The sequence below is a fragment of the Lotus japonicus genome, chromosome 6 (assembly GCF_012489685.1).
Source record: "Lotus japonicus ecotype B-129 chromosome 6, LjGifu_v1.2".
Taxonomy (NCBI): domain Eukaryota; kingdom Viridiplantae; phylum Streptophyta; class Magnoliopsida; order Fabales; family Fabaceae; genus Lotus; species Lotus japonicus.
The window spans coordinates 60,121,208-60,139,057 of NC_080046.1; the positions used below are offsets into that span (position 1 = coordinate 60,121,208).

The window sequence follows — 17,850 nt, forward strand, 5'->3', positions numbered from 1 at the left end:
TACAAAAGATAGACAAGGAAAACCAACACTAGTAGACAAAAACTAGTGTTGGTATAGCACTCCAAACCCAGTGTCATTTACAGAACAAAGCAACACTGAAGGAAGTTCCCTGATACCTATTCCACCTTAACTCAAATGAGAAACTCATTGTCATTTAACTCATAGACTAACAGCAAGAGACTTAGCTTTCTTCTAGCTGTTTGCTGTCAAAATGCAGCAATAAAGATCCCAAAACACAACCTGCAATCTCACGCTTTCTCCAATCAGACCAAGCACCATGGGCCATGAATCACAAGGCAAATAAATTGTAAAATACAATATCATCTAAATATCTAATCATCCCATGACCGAAAGCTCCTGGTAGTGCTCCTTTAGCACAATGACTAATTGTCTAATTCAACAACTGACAAATTGATTTAAGCAAATTCAACAATTGACAACATACTCTACTTTCAAACTCAGCAAAAGGGAAAGCAAATCAAAATAATAGCAGTTAGGGTTTTCAATTTGGGGTTTAGGTTTTCAATTTGGGGGTTTTCAATTCCAACCAACCTTCAAGCTTCAACAGAGAGAGAGAGTGGGTGGTGGCGTTGTGCAGTGTGCGCCGGCAGCCGGTGGTGGTGTCTGGTGGCGTGGTGTCACTGGTGTGTGTTGTGCTTGAGATTTGAGAAGTAGAACCAAAGACCAGAGAGTGACAGCGTGAGAGAGAGAAGGTAGTGAGCAGAGAAGGATTGTGGTGGGCTGGTGGCTGGTGGCCTGTGGCGTGGTGCGTCGGCTGGTGGTGGTGGACTGGATCGGTGGTGGTCAAGAGAAGGAGAAGAGGTGTGACCGTGTGAATCGACAGGAGGAGAAGATTCGTGAGTGTGGTGAGAGAGAGACCGAGAGTGAGAAGGAGTGCGTGCGTGAGAGAAGGAGTGAGGCTGGGACTTGAGTGCAATTTTTTAATTTCAGGGGGTTCAAAAAAAAATTACCATAGGGGGGTAGATAGGAATTTTTTTTTTTCAGGGGGTTCAACTGAACCCCCTGAACTGCACGTGGGTCCGCCCCTGACCATCAGAAACACCACAAACAAGAGAGCAACTCCAAAATGTGATGAAATGGAACCCATGATGATGGATGGACCAAACACATACAGAACTATGACTGCAATGATAAAAAGTAACATCATGGTGCCATGGACACATACTACAGAACTCTCATCCATCAAAACAATTGTACAGAGAGAGCAGTCTACACCACAAAGAAGTATATTAATTGATGAAAGAAACATAACAGTGCAGTAAGCAAAGTGGCATGGGGGATATATATAGGCTCTGAAGAGTATACATGATATATACCGTATAAAATACGAATTTTAATGCCGTGATATTTACATTCATCCTTTCATATACATAAAAAAGCACATGACTAATTAAGGTACCTAGCTAAAATAGAAAAAGCTTTATGCAGTGTATAATAACTTGATAAACAAGAAATCAAAGATCAGAGATGCAATGGCCTAACATTTCTATTTAGAAAACCAAAATGCTTTTTGCATTCGCAGATTGGCTAATTATTTATTCCCAGAATCCTCTAGTTTGTCTTCTTGCACACATCAACTAAAAAGAGAGCTTTTATCCTTCTTCTTTTCATTCCTATTGTAGTTATTTTCTTACACTCACCATGTGAGTTTTTCCCCCTTTTCCAATTCTTCAATCAGAAATTATCTTTAGAACTCGTATGGTGCAGCTTTAATTCGGACATCCACATTTTTGGTTGTTCGGTTGTCAGCTCAACCGCAAGAAATGTGTTTTCACGGGTCTTTAATAATTTCACAAATTGTTGCGGTCTAAAATCACCAGAAACTCATATATCGATTGTATGTTCAATGACGTCGTTCTATGTATAAGAACCGTTCTCCAATACATTAGTCTTCAGAATCACACTTCTCATCTATTTTTTCAGAAGACATTTTGATATGTGGTTCACAGCAAAATTGGATCAATAAGAAAAATTTTAAGAGCATGGCCTTGCTAATTTTGGAACGGTCTGATGGCCAGCACGACCTGGTGTGAAGCAACATGGTCGTGTTGAAGTTTAGCCCGATTGAGAACACTATTATTTCATCTATTTTTCCCTTTTTATTTTAAATTGAACAAAAAGAGAACTGAAACAGCAATCTGTCCAAAATAATGTAATTTCATCATGTATAATTTTGCAAATCTTCCGCCTCTGAATATTCTCCACACACTCTACAATAAAATCCATGATAATTGATGTTACCAAACAAAAAATGCAAGGAAAAGAGCATAACAAAAAGAAAAAATAGGGATAGAGCATAGCCATAGAAGTGAGAAAATGGGAGGTTCTGGTGTCATATAACAAGGGAAAATCACAATAGAGGATAATAGAAGTAAACACATAAGCACAGTTGCCACAGTTTTGTTATCCTTGATCTCGCTAGAAGTCATCTTATTTGATAGAAAGGTGTTCTGATTGCTCAACAATGAGACAATGTGGTTAATTTATAGCTGTGAAAGGAAATTGTTCTTTCTTTTTCCGTTCAAGAAAAAATTATTAAATATACCTACGTTGTTGACTGATGCATTTGTGAAACCTATAATTTAATTGATTCAGTTACATCCATTTTTCTGTTACAAGTGTACTACCATAAAGATAGTTGGTAAAAGATTTTTCTGCTACATGTATACTTCCATAAAATACATATAACTCAGTTAGCAATTCACGCCTAGAAATGTATGGAAAATGTGATATGATGACCATTGCTTGGAAAATATTTAATAGGTTGGAGAGGGATGCTGGTTAACTAATGCACATAGGGAGGGCGTTTGAAGAGGTTGGAGGGTGTAAGTTATAGAATTAGTAGAGGGTGATTTCAGATTCAGATATATGGTGAGGGTCAGAGATTGGTTGGTGATGAAGGAGATAAACTAGAGAGAACTATTTTGGAGTTTTTTTAAGGCTTAATCCTCATATTAGTCCCTGTCTTTGTGTCGCCGTCTGAACCAGGTCCCTGACCGGAAAAATTTGTGGATTAAATCCCTCTCTTTGAAAAACGTTTGGAGCCGGTCCCTGCCGGAGCTTGGAGCTCCGGCGAGTGATGATGTAGCGTGCTGACTGTGTAAATGATGCTGACATGGCACCCAAATTTTTTTTTTAATAAAATTAATTTACACATATGATAATTAACATAATTAACCTAAAACTAATTAAACATTCTTAATTCCCCCCCCCAACTAATCCTAATTCCCTAAACAATTACCCCAATTCCCAATTCATCTTCTGCATCTCAGAAATTAAAATTAGGGTTCATCTCCTCCATCTCCTCCATCTCTCCCGACCTCCTTCTTCTTCCCCATTTCCTCTTCTTCTTGTTGCTGTGGTCGTTGTTGTCTGCAGAATCGACCTCCTCTTCCTCTCGTTGTTGTGGTCGTGTTCGTTCGAGAAGGTCAGGTTTTAGGAGAAGGCTTTTCTTCTTCGATTACCAAGTAAGTACCGACATTAACGCTATTTCTCTTCTTCGATTTTTGTGTGTTGTTCTACTGGCACTTTGCTTTGAGGCCTTTGTTTTTGTGTGGTGTGGTGTTTGACTTTGGGTTGCTATTTAGGGACAAATCTTGAGTTGCTTTTTAGGAATAAATCTTGACTTGGGTTGCTTTTTGTGGGGTTGCAGGATGGTGTTTAAACTGATTGTTCGTCATGGTGGTTGGTTTGGTACCGCCCCTTACTTGCATTACTTTGGTGGTGGTCGAAGTGTTCATCCTGATCAAGATGAAGATTTGTGGTCCTTCATTGATACTGTTGCCACTGTCAAACACCTGGGATACAGTGAGTTTAGTTTATGGTGGTTTACTGCTGAGGATGCTGCTCGACATGTATTCAGGGAGTACAAAACTGATGTTGATGCTATGGAATTTGCTAATTATGCTGCTAAACATGGTGAAGGTTTGTTGTTTGTACAAAATCTAGCAGAAGAGCATCCCACTGCTGCCTATGTTCCCATTGTTGTCCATGAAAAGAAAAAACCAGATGAGATGAAGGTTCCACCACAAAAGAAGAAAGTTCAACCAACAAAGATGAAATCTGTGAGAAGGTCCTGTAGAATACAAGCAGTGGTGACTAAATCAAAAAATTCTGGCAAGCCATCTTTAGTGGTTCTCTCTGATGATGATGATGATGAGTTGCAAAATGAACAAATGGAGCTGCCTGGCAATGTTTTTCAAGAAGAGCAAGCAGAACACACTCAATCTCTTCCAGAATTAGAAGTGCCTGCTCCTGAGAACATTTATCCTGACAACAATGTTCCTGGTCCAGAGCAGGTTCCTGAGGTTGATGTTGCTCATGAGAACATGAGTCCTGACAACAATGTTCCTGAAGTCATTAATGGAGAGATTGGTGGAGATGGTGAAAATTCTGACAGTGATGTTTCTGTCCAAAGAGAAAGGCTTCATGACAGTGATGAAGAAAGAGACTTAGGGACTGAAGATGTATTGGACAACACAATTTTTGCTGAGGCAGAGGCTCTTTTGAATAAGCATATCAAACAGATGCTTAATGGTAGGAGTGAAGAAGGTATGGGGTTGGCTTTTGGGGATGAATCAGATGGTGAACAGGGTTATCAGAGTGAGGATCTGGAGAGAGTGTGCCAACTGATTCTGAGGTGGAAGATGTTCCTAGAAGAAGATTCCCAAAGTTTGTTAAGGAACAGTTGGGCCCATATTTCAAATTCAGGCTTGGAATGGACTTTTCATCACTGCAACAATTCAAAGATGCACTAGTTGATCATTGTGTTGATCAAGGCAGAGAATTCAAATACATGAAAAATGATAGCATAAGGGTTAGGATAAAGTGTAGAAGTGAGGACTGTCCATTTGTCATCTTGTGCAGCAAGGTTGGCAACAAAGAGACTTTCAGAATCAAAACTCTAGTTGGAGATCACACATGTGCTAGAGTGTTTGATAATAAGTCAGCTAATGTAAGGTATGTGAAGCAGAAGCTATTGAATAAAGTGAGTACAATGAATAAGATCAGCACAAATGAAATTGTGGATGACTTCAGAGTTAATCTTGGCACTGGAATAACTAGATACAGAGCATGGAAGGGTAAGCAGCTGGCATGTGAAGAGATTGAGGGAGCCATTGAAATGCAGTATACTCTTATGTGGAGATTTAGCAATGAATTGAGGAGGAGGGCAGCAGGAAACACATGCAAAATGAATTTTGAGACACCAAGAAGCACTTTGTTTCCTAGATTCAGCAGATTTTACATGTGCCTGGAAGGATGTAAGAGAGGGTTTCTAGGTGGGTGTAGACCATTCATTGGCTTGGATGGTTGTCATTTGAAGACTAAACATGGAGGGATATTGTTGGCAGCAGTTGCTAGAGATGCGAATGAGCAGTACTTCCCACTAGCCTTTGGTGTGGTTGAGTCTGAAACCAAAGCTAGTTGGATGTGGTTTATGGAACTGTTGATAGATGACATTGACCCTGAAAGATCAAGAAGATGGGTCTTTATATCAGACCAACAAAAGGTAATTGTCTAACCTCTTCTGTTGATGCTTACTTGTATACCTTATTGTAGTATTTGTCATGCTTCCTAGTCTAACCTCTTCTTTTAATAGGGTTTGATGGAGGTTTTTAAAAAAGATATGCTACAAGGTTGTGAACATAGACTATGTGTGAGGCATCTATATGCAAATTTCAAGAACAAATTTGGAGGTGGAGTGCTTCTAAGAGACCTGATGATGGCTGCTGCCAAGGCTACATATGAAGCTGCCTGGAAAGAAAAGATGCTTCTGATAAAGGAAAAAAATGAGATTGCTTACGAGTGGTTGATGGATAAGCCAATTTCAAGCTGGTGCAGACATGCATTTAGCCTTTACTCAAGATGTGATGTGGTCATGAACAACCTATCAGAGGCTTTCAATGCAGCAATTATGTTGGTCAGGGACAAACCTATTTTAACTATGATGGAGTGGATTAGGACCTATGTAATGGGAAGGTTTCCAACAATGATGGAGAAGCTGCACAAGCATAGTGGACAGATCATGCCTAGGCCATTGAAGAGGATCTCACATGAGGTTGACCACAGTAAGAACTGGATCCCTAGGCAGGTTGGTGATCAAAAGTATGAGGTTCGTCATACTCTCACTTTGGAGAGACATGTAATAAGCATGAGGGACAGGAGCTGTACCTGCAGATTCTGGGACCTGAATGGCTTTCCTTGTAGACATGTTGTGTCTGGAATTAGTTTCAGTGGCAATGATCCTAAAGAGTTTGTGGATGGATGCTACAAGAGGCATGCCTACCGTGCAACATATGAAAATTATGTGACTCCATTACCTGGCCCTAACCAGTGGATTGTAACCCCTCATGATCCAGTCTGCATTCTGCCACCCATGTATAAGAGAGGTGCAGGGAGACCAAAGAAATTGAGGAGAAGAGACCCATATGATGATCCCAACCCAAGTAAATTGCAGAGAGGGGGTGCATCTTGGAAGTGTAGTAGGTGCAAGCAATATGGGCACAACAAGGGAGGGTGTAAGAACCCTGTTCCAGAGGACCAACGTGAAGTTGAACAACAAAATGATGAACTTGTGGCAGGACAAGCACAAGCTGAAGGTGATGAGGGACAAAATGATGGAGTTCAACCTCAAGCACAAAATGATGGAGTTCAACCTACAACTGCTCAAAAGAAACCAAAGGTAACTAATCCAAGCATTGTTTTATACTGTTGGTATGAAACCACTAATGATAGATCTTGTTTATTGTTGCAGAAAAGAGGATTTAAAAAGTGTAGTAAATGCAAGCAATATGGACATTATAAAAACAAATGTCAGAACATCCCAGAGCTGATTGTAGTGCCACAACCACGCTCTCTTCCTGGGATTGTTATAAGGGAGCCTGTCAATTCCAATGTCACAACCCCAGCCTCTCATAATTCTGGAAAAATGGTATGTAGCTAAACCAGATAGTCTGCAAATTCATTGAGAAAAATTATACAATCAATAGGTGAAAATAATTTTGCTAACCATTGTATTTTATTTCAGAAAGAAAAAGTGGTAGATGCTCCAAGATCTGTAGATGAAAATTGGTATAATGGCTATACTGGGACTCATGGAGGAGCTAGTACATCTTATGTAATGACTGAGAATCAGGGGGGAGCTAGCACTTCTACTGCTCTGACTGGAGGAGCATCCACTTCTGGTTTTATGCTTCAAGTTCAGATGCAAGTTGGGACTTCCAGGACAATTGATGGGGCTGCAACAGAAACAGGATCTGAGATTCCAATAGCCAGAGGAGACCAAGATGTTGAACATGGAGAAACTTTACCAACACAGTGCAGTGCTGTCATTGACACAGCAATGGGAGAATCATCCTGACCTAGCATTGGATGAAGGGAAAGCTTTTTGAGAGTGGGAAACAGTAAGGAATCTGTCTAATTTTTAAATGGTTCACATGGTTCTTTATGAAGCAGTAGAATATGGACCACATGGCCACTAGGGTCGATTTTTTTTGTAATATTTATGAATGTATGTGGACCACTTACTTTGGCCACTAGCTTGCTGCATTATAAGTCTTTTTAATTATGTTTTGGTCTTAGCCTTTCATCTTTGTTCAAACAATGACTAGTGGAGTACTTTAACTCCTTATGTATTGATGTTGATACTTAACCTACCTGAGTCTATTTAGATATCTCTAGTTGTTGTATCTTTTTAATCACATTCAATGTGTATGATGAAGGAAGTACAATCTCAGAAAAAGAAATAAATGACATCAACAGTAGCCCAACAACTATTCTTCTTTTCATTAACTTGAGTACATGATACAAACTTCCATACACAAAATACTTCCTTAACCTACATACTTCCATACACAGAACACAAGCCACATTCCCTTACTTCAACCCTTTTCTCATACATAAACTTTCAACTCTTTCTCATACATAAAGTCCCTATTGCTACTATCATTGCAAGGACAGTAAACAAGCATGCAAGCTTCTTCTGGAATCTCTCAACTTCAAGCTTCTTCTTGAGCTTCATAATCTTCTTATTCAACTCTGGTACAACATGAACAGAGTTTGATGAATTGCCAATCTCAGAATTTAAACTTGTTGCATCACTTTCAACTTGAGCATGACTTCTCTGAACTACAATACTTGGATCATCAATCCAAAAAAAAGAAACCACAAGTATCTGGCAACTGCAGCAAACATTGAATTTTGTTACTCATAGCTTCACCAAACTAGAGCTTAATATGAAGAGCATCAGATTAAAAAGCCTCGATTAACTTACTTGCCATCTTCTGCATCTCAGAAATCTCCTATCAGTGTTTACTCGAGTCCCAGCTGTGTAGATGATGAGAGGGAGACCACATTGACATCTGGCCCTTCCACTTGCTGACCTTGGCCTGGAACGAGAGGGCGAAGCGGATGAAGAATTCATTGTTTGTAGGATAAGAGAACAAGAGCGCGATTCAGAAGTAGGAGAAGGAGAACAAGAACGCGATTTGAGAACTAGAAGAAGAGAAGGCTTGAAACAGAGAAGAAGAAGGAGAGAGGAAGATGAGGTCGACACAGCATCAAGAAGAAGAGGAAATGGGGAAGAAGAAGGAGGTCGGGAGAGCTGGAGGAGATGAAGGAGATGGAGGAGATGAACCCTAATTTTAATTTCTGAGATGCAGAAGATGAATTGGGAATTGGGGTAATTGTTTAGGGAATTAGGATTAGTTGGGGGGGAATTAAGAATGTTTAATTAGTTTTAGGTTAATTATCATATGTGTAAATTAATTTTATTAAAAAAAAATTTTTTGGGTGCCATGTCAGCATCATTTACACAGTCAGCACGCTACATCATCACTCGCCGGAGCTCCAAGCTCCGGCAGGGACCGGCTCCAAACGTTTTTCAAAGAGAGGGATTTAATCCACAAATTTTTCCGGTCAGGGACCTGGTTCAGACGGCGACACAAAGACAGGGACTAATATGAGGATTAAGCCTTTTTTTAATATATTTTTATCTATCGTAATTTACTAATATAACCCTTGGTCCACCGGTGAACCAATAATGAAAGTGTCCACCCTAGTGGGCACCGATATATTAATGGGTTAAATAATTTTTGGTCTTTTCAAAATAGCAAATTATTAATTTTTGCCGCTCATTAATTTTTTCGATGATGTGTACGGACAATCATCATGCATGTAGACATTAGTTTCTCATGTGCAATTTTATGACTTTTTTGCTTTTTTTTTTCTTAATTCTTATGTGGGTTATGGAGGGACTAAAATCTAAAAATATAATCTTTCATCTACCAATATGAAACTTATAGGCATTCCACTACCTGGGAGATGATTCACTTGGGTCAAACCTAACGACATGTCATGAGTAGGCTTGATACATTTTTTGTTTTCCGTGACTGGTTGTTGGCATGGCCAAGTTATGCCCAATTTGCACTTGATAGGGAATTCTCCAACCATTACCCCTTATTGGTTCAGTGTACTTCTTAGGATTGGGGCTTGAAGCCCTTCAGAGTGCTCAATTGTTGGTTTGAGGATCATAGATTTCAGGGGTTTGTGGAAGAATTTTGGGAGGGTATTCAAGTTCAGGGTTGAGGAGCCTATGTTTTCAAAGAAAAACTAGAATCGCTAAAAACTCGTTTGAAAGTGTGGAACAAGAATTATTTGGGAATCTAATTTATATATAGCAAAAATAAAGAACTACTGGAGAAGTTTTCAGAATTGGACTTGAAAAATAACGAGGTTCGTCTTAGTATCGCGGAGCTCAAAATAAGAAAGGAGGTATTGGTCGAGTTCTTGAAGGTCTCTAGATTAAAGGAGTCTCTTTTATGTCAAAAATCAAGGTCCAAGTGACTAAGTGGATTAAAGAAGGCTACTCGAATTTGAATATTTTTCATTCCCTCGTGAGTTGGAGAAAGGCGAGTCGGAATGAAAATAGAGGGAAGGAGCAAGGAGAAATCCAAACTAGTTAATAAGTGGGTTGGAGAATTCTTTGGAAATAAATTTAAGGAGGACAAGTGGGAAGTTCCAAGAGTTGACGATGTATTTTTCAGAAAAATTTCTATGGAAGATAATTTATTATTGACAACTAAATTTGAGTCTTAGGAAATCAAGGATGTACTTTGGGATTGTGGAGTCGAGACGCAGATGAAATCAACTTCAAATTCATCAAAACCTATTGGCATTTCATGTCTCATGATATCCAAATACCTAACACCTTTCCTCTCCCATCCTTAGCCTCATTCAACCTTTGATTCGAGCTTCTGGTGCAGATTTGCTACCAACTTCAACCAACCACCACTGCCGCACAAGTCCGCTACCACCAAAACTTCCAGATCTGCCACCAAACCTCCACAACCACCTAAACGCTCCGACCTCCACTGCCTACCGAAACCTGATCTCATTCACAGGTCCACAACCACCACATCATCTTCTGTTCTTCTCCACTACATCATCATATCTAGTTACAACAATGATGGGGAAGATGTCTTCGACTTGGTTTGCATCATGTTGCATCTATCGCGTGATGTTTAAAGGAAAAACATAAAGAAATTGTGAAAGAACAGTGACAGAGGTGGGAGGTTCTGTCATGGTGGTGTGGCTGAGGAAGGTGGTGAAGCCAAAACACAGGGAGGGTGTCCCCGAAGGATAGCTCAAGGGGTAAGAGCTAGGGACATAAGGGTTTGGGAGGGTGAAAGGTGAAGGGTCCAGGGTTCGAACCCTAATGATGACTAATTTACTAACATTACTAACAACTAACATTTGCCTATAAAAATACAGAGAGGGTGTGTGTGTGTGTGAGTGAGAGAGAGAGAGAGAGAGAGAGAGAGAGAGAGATGTAATGGTCAAAGATGGTGGAGGAGAAAGACCCACCGCTCCAACCTCCTTTCTCCTGCACGAAGTTCACAGTGTGCAGTAGGGGTGATGAAGGGGAGGCTCAAGGCGGTGGCATGGCTCACCGAGCAACCAAAGAGGGGCGGTGAGAAAAAAGGGAAGGAAGAATTTTTGTAATTAGAATGGGCATTTTTGTAATTTACTTAAAAAACAGTAATTGAACCATAGTCATTCACATAAAAAAGAACTCACAGTAGTCGCAACATTAAAACAATCCATATTTCCTCTATTATTTTTTCGCAACATTAAAACAATCCAAGTTCGGTGACCGGAAATTGATGACGTGAGCGCTCCGAGCGAGAATTGGGTTGGGCCCAATAATATTAAGAAGAAGAAAACGAAGAAGAAGAAGATTGAGATTTTCATGGTTGATGCTATATGGAGAGAGTGTGAAAGTGTGGTGGTTATTGAACTCAGAATTAGAAGATTAAGTTAGCATAGGAGGTGAAAGTGAAAGCAAACAAATATGCCATTTAAGTGGTTGCTTTTCATTTTCTTTAACAAAATCGAGCAATTTAGGGGTTGACTAAGATTTGTGTTTGCAACAAATATGCATATAACAAACCTTATCTCTATTTCTATAATGTAACAAGCTCACTATATATAAGTTGTCACCACTCAATTAAGGGTATTTTGTTAAAATAAAGTAAGTTAGTAAGGAATGAAAATATTCATATACCAGCATAAAAATATTCTCTACTTTTGGACCTCTTTCGGATGATTTTTAGTGAAGGGTGTGATTCTTAGTGGAGGGTGTAGGCAATTCAGGTAATGGAGGGTGCAAGCAGGCTCTATGGCTGAGGGTGCACACACCGAATTTTATAATTCCTAACAACTTTCATTGTTGCACACTAATAAAATTAGTAAAGCATCAATTTCATCTTATTACATTCATAACGTATATCGAATTAGTCTCTAGTTCAATAAAAATGGTAGACATTGATGTCAAGGTGTGGGAAAAGGATGAAAAAATAAAACTGATACATTGCAGAAGCTTCTAATCATTGTTGTTAATTACAAGTTACAATCCGTCTATAGGTTATTTCTACCACTTCGAAAAAAACTCAAATAACATTCACTTTAATTTAATATTTGTATCATAATATCATAATATTAGAACAAAGACTGATATATGATATATCAGAATTTTGAGATGCCATGTTTCATGCTCTAAGATGTGAAGTAAGTATTACAGTAGTACTGAAAAAATTTCCCAGCAATACGCATCAAAATCAACTTCAATAAACATAAAACTTTAACTAATACGCTAATCGATATCCATATCCTTCCCACCCTTTTTGCTTTTAAAGTCGTTTACCGCCTTATCAAAAGTGCCCCTAACATGCTGGCACATAAGCATCATATGCTGACATGAATCTTTTAACACCTCACGGGCTGGTTCCCCTGCAAATGTAGAAAAATGACACATTGAACAGAAAATTATTAAAGTGGCATTGAATCAGATGTCAAACATAAGAGACAAAGTTAAGATAAAACAAGAATCATTTGAAAATATGAGTGCAGGCATTAATAGTCTTGTTATCCACAATGAAACACAAACAAGAAGATTTAAATTACGACCGATACCCCGTTGTGGATTCTCTCCAGCATTGTCCTATAATGTTTTCTACTTAAAAGAAGAAAATTTTTTGTAGATGTTTCACTGTTTAATCATTATACATTAGAGATACACTATCTAAACCTTTTACAATGTGTTTATACAAGAACTTCCACAACAAAGCTTCTCAAGTTCAACAAAGAATTCTAAGACATGAGAACTTTCTTAGTATCACAAGTTAGTTATAGAATTAACTAGCTTAAAAAAAGTATGCTGCCAATTTTCAACTTCATATAAATTATCTACCAAAACCAAAAAATAAAAGGTCAATAGAACATCAAGATTGGCTAACAAAACTTAAAATTTATCCACCATGAAATTGCATGTTACCTGTTGTTTGGACTCTAATATTGACACGATTATCTGAAGGATGAGGAATGCTGTACCCACAAAATGTCACTCTCGGACTGCAAGACAACATTAAAAACAAGTTTCTCTCATTACAGTATATACAGAAATAGAGCTATTCAAAAGGAAGATATAACATATGTTTCTAATATTATGTCCAACAAAGCAAATCATTCAAACAATACTTAACAAGAACATGTAAAACGATAAATTAATTGATGAAGCACCATAAAAAGAAACAAAATCAACATCACTAGGAATTTCTTATCTTAATATCTCAAGTACTCTCCTCTCCCTGAAGGATAAGGGGGAGGAGATCTTCAATCAATTTATTTGTTCCACAATAAAAAACTAACTCATGTTCCTTTTATAGATATTAATTATACATTTACAATTTGGTGAACAATGGCTAAACTGAAATTCATGGCAGATGCAAGGTCATCTTCAGAGCCCTAAACATGTCCCTCAAGTGGTTCAAGGAAGTTCAAGACTTGAAGCACTGAGACTATAATGCAGAGTTTCTCATGTTCCTTTGTTATATCTAGAATCTTTTGTTTGAGGTATATCCTATCCACCTTTATCTATAATTTAAAACTTGTCTCCTTAATAAATTTCCATTTTCTATCATATCATGACATATAGAAGACCACTCGACTTGAAACATCATAACACTTGGGTAGACTACATGACTAAGTCAAACTCCAAATTATAAAAAACAAAGGAAGTGCAATGAAGCTAAAAAGGATTCTCTAGATGCTGGACAAAGTGGTAGTCACACAAGAATTGGCAAATCACTAACTCTTGATTCAAGGTGTATCTGATAGCGTTTGCAAAAGTATGATCCTCATCTGTCAGAGAAAATGTTGATTTACTCTCATCAGAGTGCGACCCGTGTTCCATCACAAGTAATCAGTCTGCACAAAAAGAACCCATTTTAAGAACAAAATCAAAAAAACTTTCAGAAACAGCTCATTGAAAAATATAAGCAATCGAGGTTAGGGTTTTGACTTGATATATTAGGTGATCCACACTTGCATACCGTTGGATATACTTTAATTGAATGGCTAGGATTAAGTGAATGATTAAAGGGTATAGATGTAAATTAACAATCCCTAGGACCAAATTGCATCTCCGCCACCTGCTACTCTGCACTTCACCACCTTCTATCGTTGATGGACAAAGGGGTTAAGGTCGATGCTGGTTGCTTTGATCTTCTATTTAATTTGTACGGAGGGCGTTTGATGAGGTGGTATTCATTCTGAATCAATCAGTGTAGGTTGGGCAATTGCTTCATGTGCCCAGTTAGAAGCAACCAACTTAGGAAGGTGAAGGTCAATTTATTGCAATGTGATAAAGGGATTTATGGATGACAATATCTCAGTTAGCAATTCACGCCTAGAAATGTATGGAAAATATTGCTTGGAGAATATTTAATAGGTTGGAGAGGGATGCTGGTTAACTAATGCACGGAGGGAGGGCGTTTGAAGAGGTTGGAGGGTGTAAGTTATAGAATTAGTAGAGGGTGATTTCAGATTCAGATATGTGGTGACAGTGGCGGATCCAGGACCTCGGGGTCAGGGGGTTCAAATTTTTCAAATGAACACATTGATATACCAAACAGTTTAGAGACTTACCTTAAATTGAACCAGGTAATACAAGAACGGAAGAAGCCAAGAGAACAAAATACAAGTAAGGAAATGAAGGAAATAAGATAAGTGCGACAAAAAATACAACAATACATGAACCATATACTAATGATATCCCGCCATCTTCTTGGAGGAAAGACTTTAGAAAAAGGCCTCATTAAAACTTTACTAGGAAAAACCCCCTTGGGAAAACCTAGTGAAGGAAAAAGAGTACCAATTTCTAAAATCTAAAGGTAACCACCAAGAAGGAATAAAAGCAGATAAGAGAATTATAAGCCTCCTCCAACACTCCACTGCCCAAATGCCTTGAGCCAGAATATATCCAAAGGAAGAACCTGCCTCACAAATTAAAACAATGCACAGTAAAAGACCTGCACTAAATCAGCTCCCCTCTTCGGTGCTCCTTCCATAATAGCATAAGTAGCAGTAGCCATCTCCATTTGAGTGCAATCATCATAAATTGGTGTCAATTCATAGCTGAATTTAATTCCACCACAAACAAAAGTTATTGCCTAAACAGCACCTTGCAAGAAAACCACCTCAATACTTATGCAGACACAATAGCAAGTCCCCACCATGCATACCACCACTTCGTGCACTATAATTAATATCACAGCCTAATCAGCCATATAAAATTCAATGGCATCATGACAATAAAATACACCCTGCAGCCAACACTTTGATCCTCTCTACAACCTGCCAAATAACTGCAGTATGTGAACCCACATTAAATCTGAGTTATGCTCTCCCACGGATTCTGCAGCCATTCGAACACAGAGTATACACATGCACACTTTTTAGCTTAAATCCACACTCAGGACCAAATACTTTAAGTATCATCAATACATTCCATAGGTTCATTTAGCCATTCAGCAAAAGAAAAGAATGAATAAAGCCACTATTTTTTGCACGTAACCAGGTCCAAGCCTTCACCTTTACCAGTTCAAAAATTTCCACTGGATTCACAGCTTCTTCCCTAAAAACAGAAGCATGAACCCTCACTATTCCCTCAATGCATACAATACGCATATATATAATATTCATTATTCAATCCCATGAAAAATGTCAACTTTCTCACGAATACAAAATAAACCATAAAATCCTCATCAACGCAGGAGCCACCGCCCACTGCAAATCCCACTCCAAGATTCCCCAACAAACACGCACCCCAAAATCCCAATTCTAAAACAGCAAAAATCGAGTACCCAGAATGCGGAATGCGAATCGCAGAATGCCATAGCTATGTGCGAGAATTGAGAAACAGAGTAACAAAGAGGACCAGGAGAACGAACCTCTGGATCGAGCTGGTGCCGTGATGTTGGCCGGTGGTGCACTGGTGCGTGTGTGCGTGCTTGACCTAGAGGGTGAGGGCTGAGTAGTGAGTGTGAGAAAGAGGGTTTTGGGTTCAAATTAAAATTTCCAGAGATTGGTTGGTGATGAAGGAGATAAACCAGAGAGAATTTTTTTAATCAATGGTAATTTACTAATATAACCGTTGGTCCAATCAAAGTGTCCACCCTAGTGGGCACCGATATATTAATGAGTTAAATAATTTTGGTCTTTTCAAAATAGCAAATTATTAATTTTTGTCGCTCATTAATTTTTTCGATGATGTGTACGGAAAATCATCATCCATGTAGACATTAGTTTCTCATGTGCAATTTTATGACTTTTTTGCTTTTTTTTTTCTTAATTCTTATGTGGGTTGGAGGGACTAAAATCCAAAAATATAATCTTTCATCTACCAATATGAAACTTATGGGTATTTCACTACCTGGGAGATGATTCACTTGGGTCAAACCTAACGGGCATGTCATGAGTAGGCTTGATACATTTTTTGTTTTCCGTGACTGGTTGTTGGCATGGCCAAGTTATGCCCAATTCGCACTTGATAGGGAATTCTCCAACCATTACCCCTTATTATTGGTTCAGTGTACTTCTTAGGATTAGGGCTTGATGCCCTTTAGGGTGCTCAATTGTTGGTTTGAGGATCATAGATTTCAGGAGTTTGTTGAAGAATTTTGGGAGGGTATTCAAGTTCAGGGTTGAGGAGCCTATGTTTTCAAAGAAAAACTAGAATCGCTGAAAACTCGTTTGAAAGTGTGGAACAAGAATTATTTGGGAATCTAATTTATATATAGCAAAAATAAAGAACTACTAGAGAAGTTTTCAGAATTGGACCTGAAAAATAACAAGGTTCATATTAGTATCGCGGAGCTCAAAATAAGAAAGGAGGTATTGGTCGAGTTCTTGAAGGTCTCTAGATTAAAGGAGTCTCTTTTATGTCAAAAATCAAGGTCCAAGTGACTAAGTGGATTAAAGAAGGCGACTCGAATTTGAATATTTTTCATTCCATCGTGAGTTGGAGAAAGGCGAGTCAATAATTTAGACGATGTACTGTTTGAAAACATGAGGGGTAGAAACGTCGACAAAAATAGAGTATGGGCATAATTTGCACAAACTTGAAACATCAGGGGCCAAAAATGCTTTTTAGCCTATAGTTTTTTGAGAAAGCTCTTTTTTTTAATAAAAATTGTAGAACAGAGAGAAATGAATGAAAGAATAACATTATTAATATAGACGGAGAGAGAACAAAAAAAAAGAAATAAATGAACAAATAGTAATGAAATATGAGTATAGCAGAATAAAACTATTCACATTTTTAAACAATAAATAAGCATGTAAATGAAATTTTATATACAGATATTTGATTGAATTATATATAATAATTATAAATCAGTTATGAATAATGAGACTAAAGTCTTAGTCCACAAAGTTATTCATGGTGACTAATTAATTTACCAAGTAAAAAACATAGCAATTCAAGTGATGAACGTGGGTGGGGGCACTTATAAAAATGTACAAGTATGTGGGGGCATTTGTATTTTAGTGAGGTAATATAATCCTTATTATCATAAATTTATAGTATTACTAGTGCATTTTATGAAAATATAGTGGGGGCATTTGACCCCATGATGCACAACATACTAGGGCTGAGCACGGGTCAGTTTCGGTCGGGCTCGGGTGACACAGACCGGGTTTGACCGGGTTTGAGTCTGAGGTATTCAAGGCCGATTCCGACCATTGACGATCTCGGGTGTGTCGGATTCGGGTGAGAGCGGTGGCGGGTTGTGCCGGACGTTTGGGGCGGTTCCAACCATCACCAAATAGAGGAGAGAAGAAAAATATGAGAACAAAAAAAATTACAGAGAAGGCAAGAAGAATCAACATTCAACCAGTCATTGTTCCCAATCACAACCAAAGAAAAAAAGCTTGCAACTTGCAAGGTCTGGTCGAAGAAGATGAACGACCAAACCTCTAATTGAAGACAAT

At 38.4% G+C, this 17,850-nt stretch overlaps 2 protein-coding genes across 2 annotated transcripts; both read right to left on the reverse strand.

Annotated features, from left to right (window-relative positions):
- Positions 1-7,927: 7,927 nt before the first annotated feature.
- Positions 7,928-8,443, reverse strand: LOC130725690 (uncharacterized). Its single transcript, XM_057576898.1, has 2 exons — positions 8,298-8,443; positions 7,928-8,201 (listed from the first exon to the last, which is right to left on the reverse strand). Exons 1-2 carry the CDS (start codon positions 8,441-8,443, stop codon positions 7,928-7,930), a joined length of 420 nt encoding a protein of 139 aa, XP_057432881.1.
- Positions 8,444-11,984: 3,541 nt separating this feature from the next.
- On the reverse strand, positions 11,985-15,989 carry LOC130726044 (uncharacterized). Its single transcript, XM_057577255.1, has 4 exons — positions 15,810-15,989; positions 13,671-13,785; positions 12,854-12,930; positions 11,985-12,309 (listed from the first exon to the last, which is right to left on the reverse strand). Exons 2-4 carry the CDS (start codon positions 13,769-13,771, stop codon positions 12,173-12,175), a joined length of 315 nt encoding a protein of 104 aa, XP_057433238.1. The 5' UTR covers positions 13,772-13,785; positions 15,810-15,989; the 3' UTR covers positions 11,985-12,172.
- Between the last annotated feature and the right edge of the window lie 1,861 nt (positions 15,990-17,850).

Coding starts and splice junctions, on each gene's coding strand:
- LOC130725690 (XM_057576898.1), bottom strand. CDS start 8,443: ATGAATTCTTCATCCGCTTCGCCCTCTCGTTCCAGGCCAAGGTCAGCA. Junction 8,202..8,297: donor TTTCTGAGATGCAGAAGATG/GCAAGTAAGTTA, acceptor TGTTTGCTGCAG/TTGCCAGATACTTGTGGTTT.
- LOC130726044 (XM_057577255.1), bottom strand. CDS start 13,771: ATGGAACACGGGTCGCACTCTGATGAGAGTAAATCAACATTTTCTCTG. Junction 12,931..13,670: donor AGATACACCTTGAATCAAGA/GTTAGTGATTTG, acceptor GTTGTCTTGCAG/TCCGAGAGTGACATTTTGTG. Junction 12,310..12,853: donor TATTAGAGTCCAAACAACAG/GTAACATGCAAT, acceptor CTACATTTGCAG/GGGAACCAGCCCGTGAGGTG.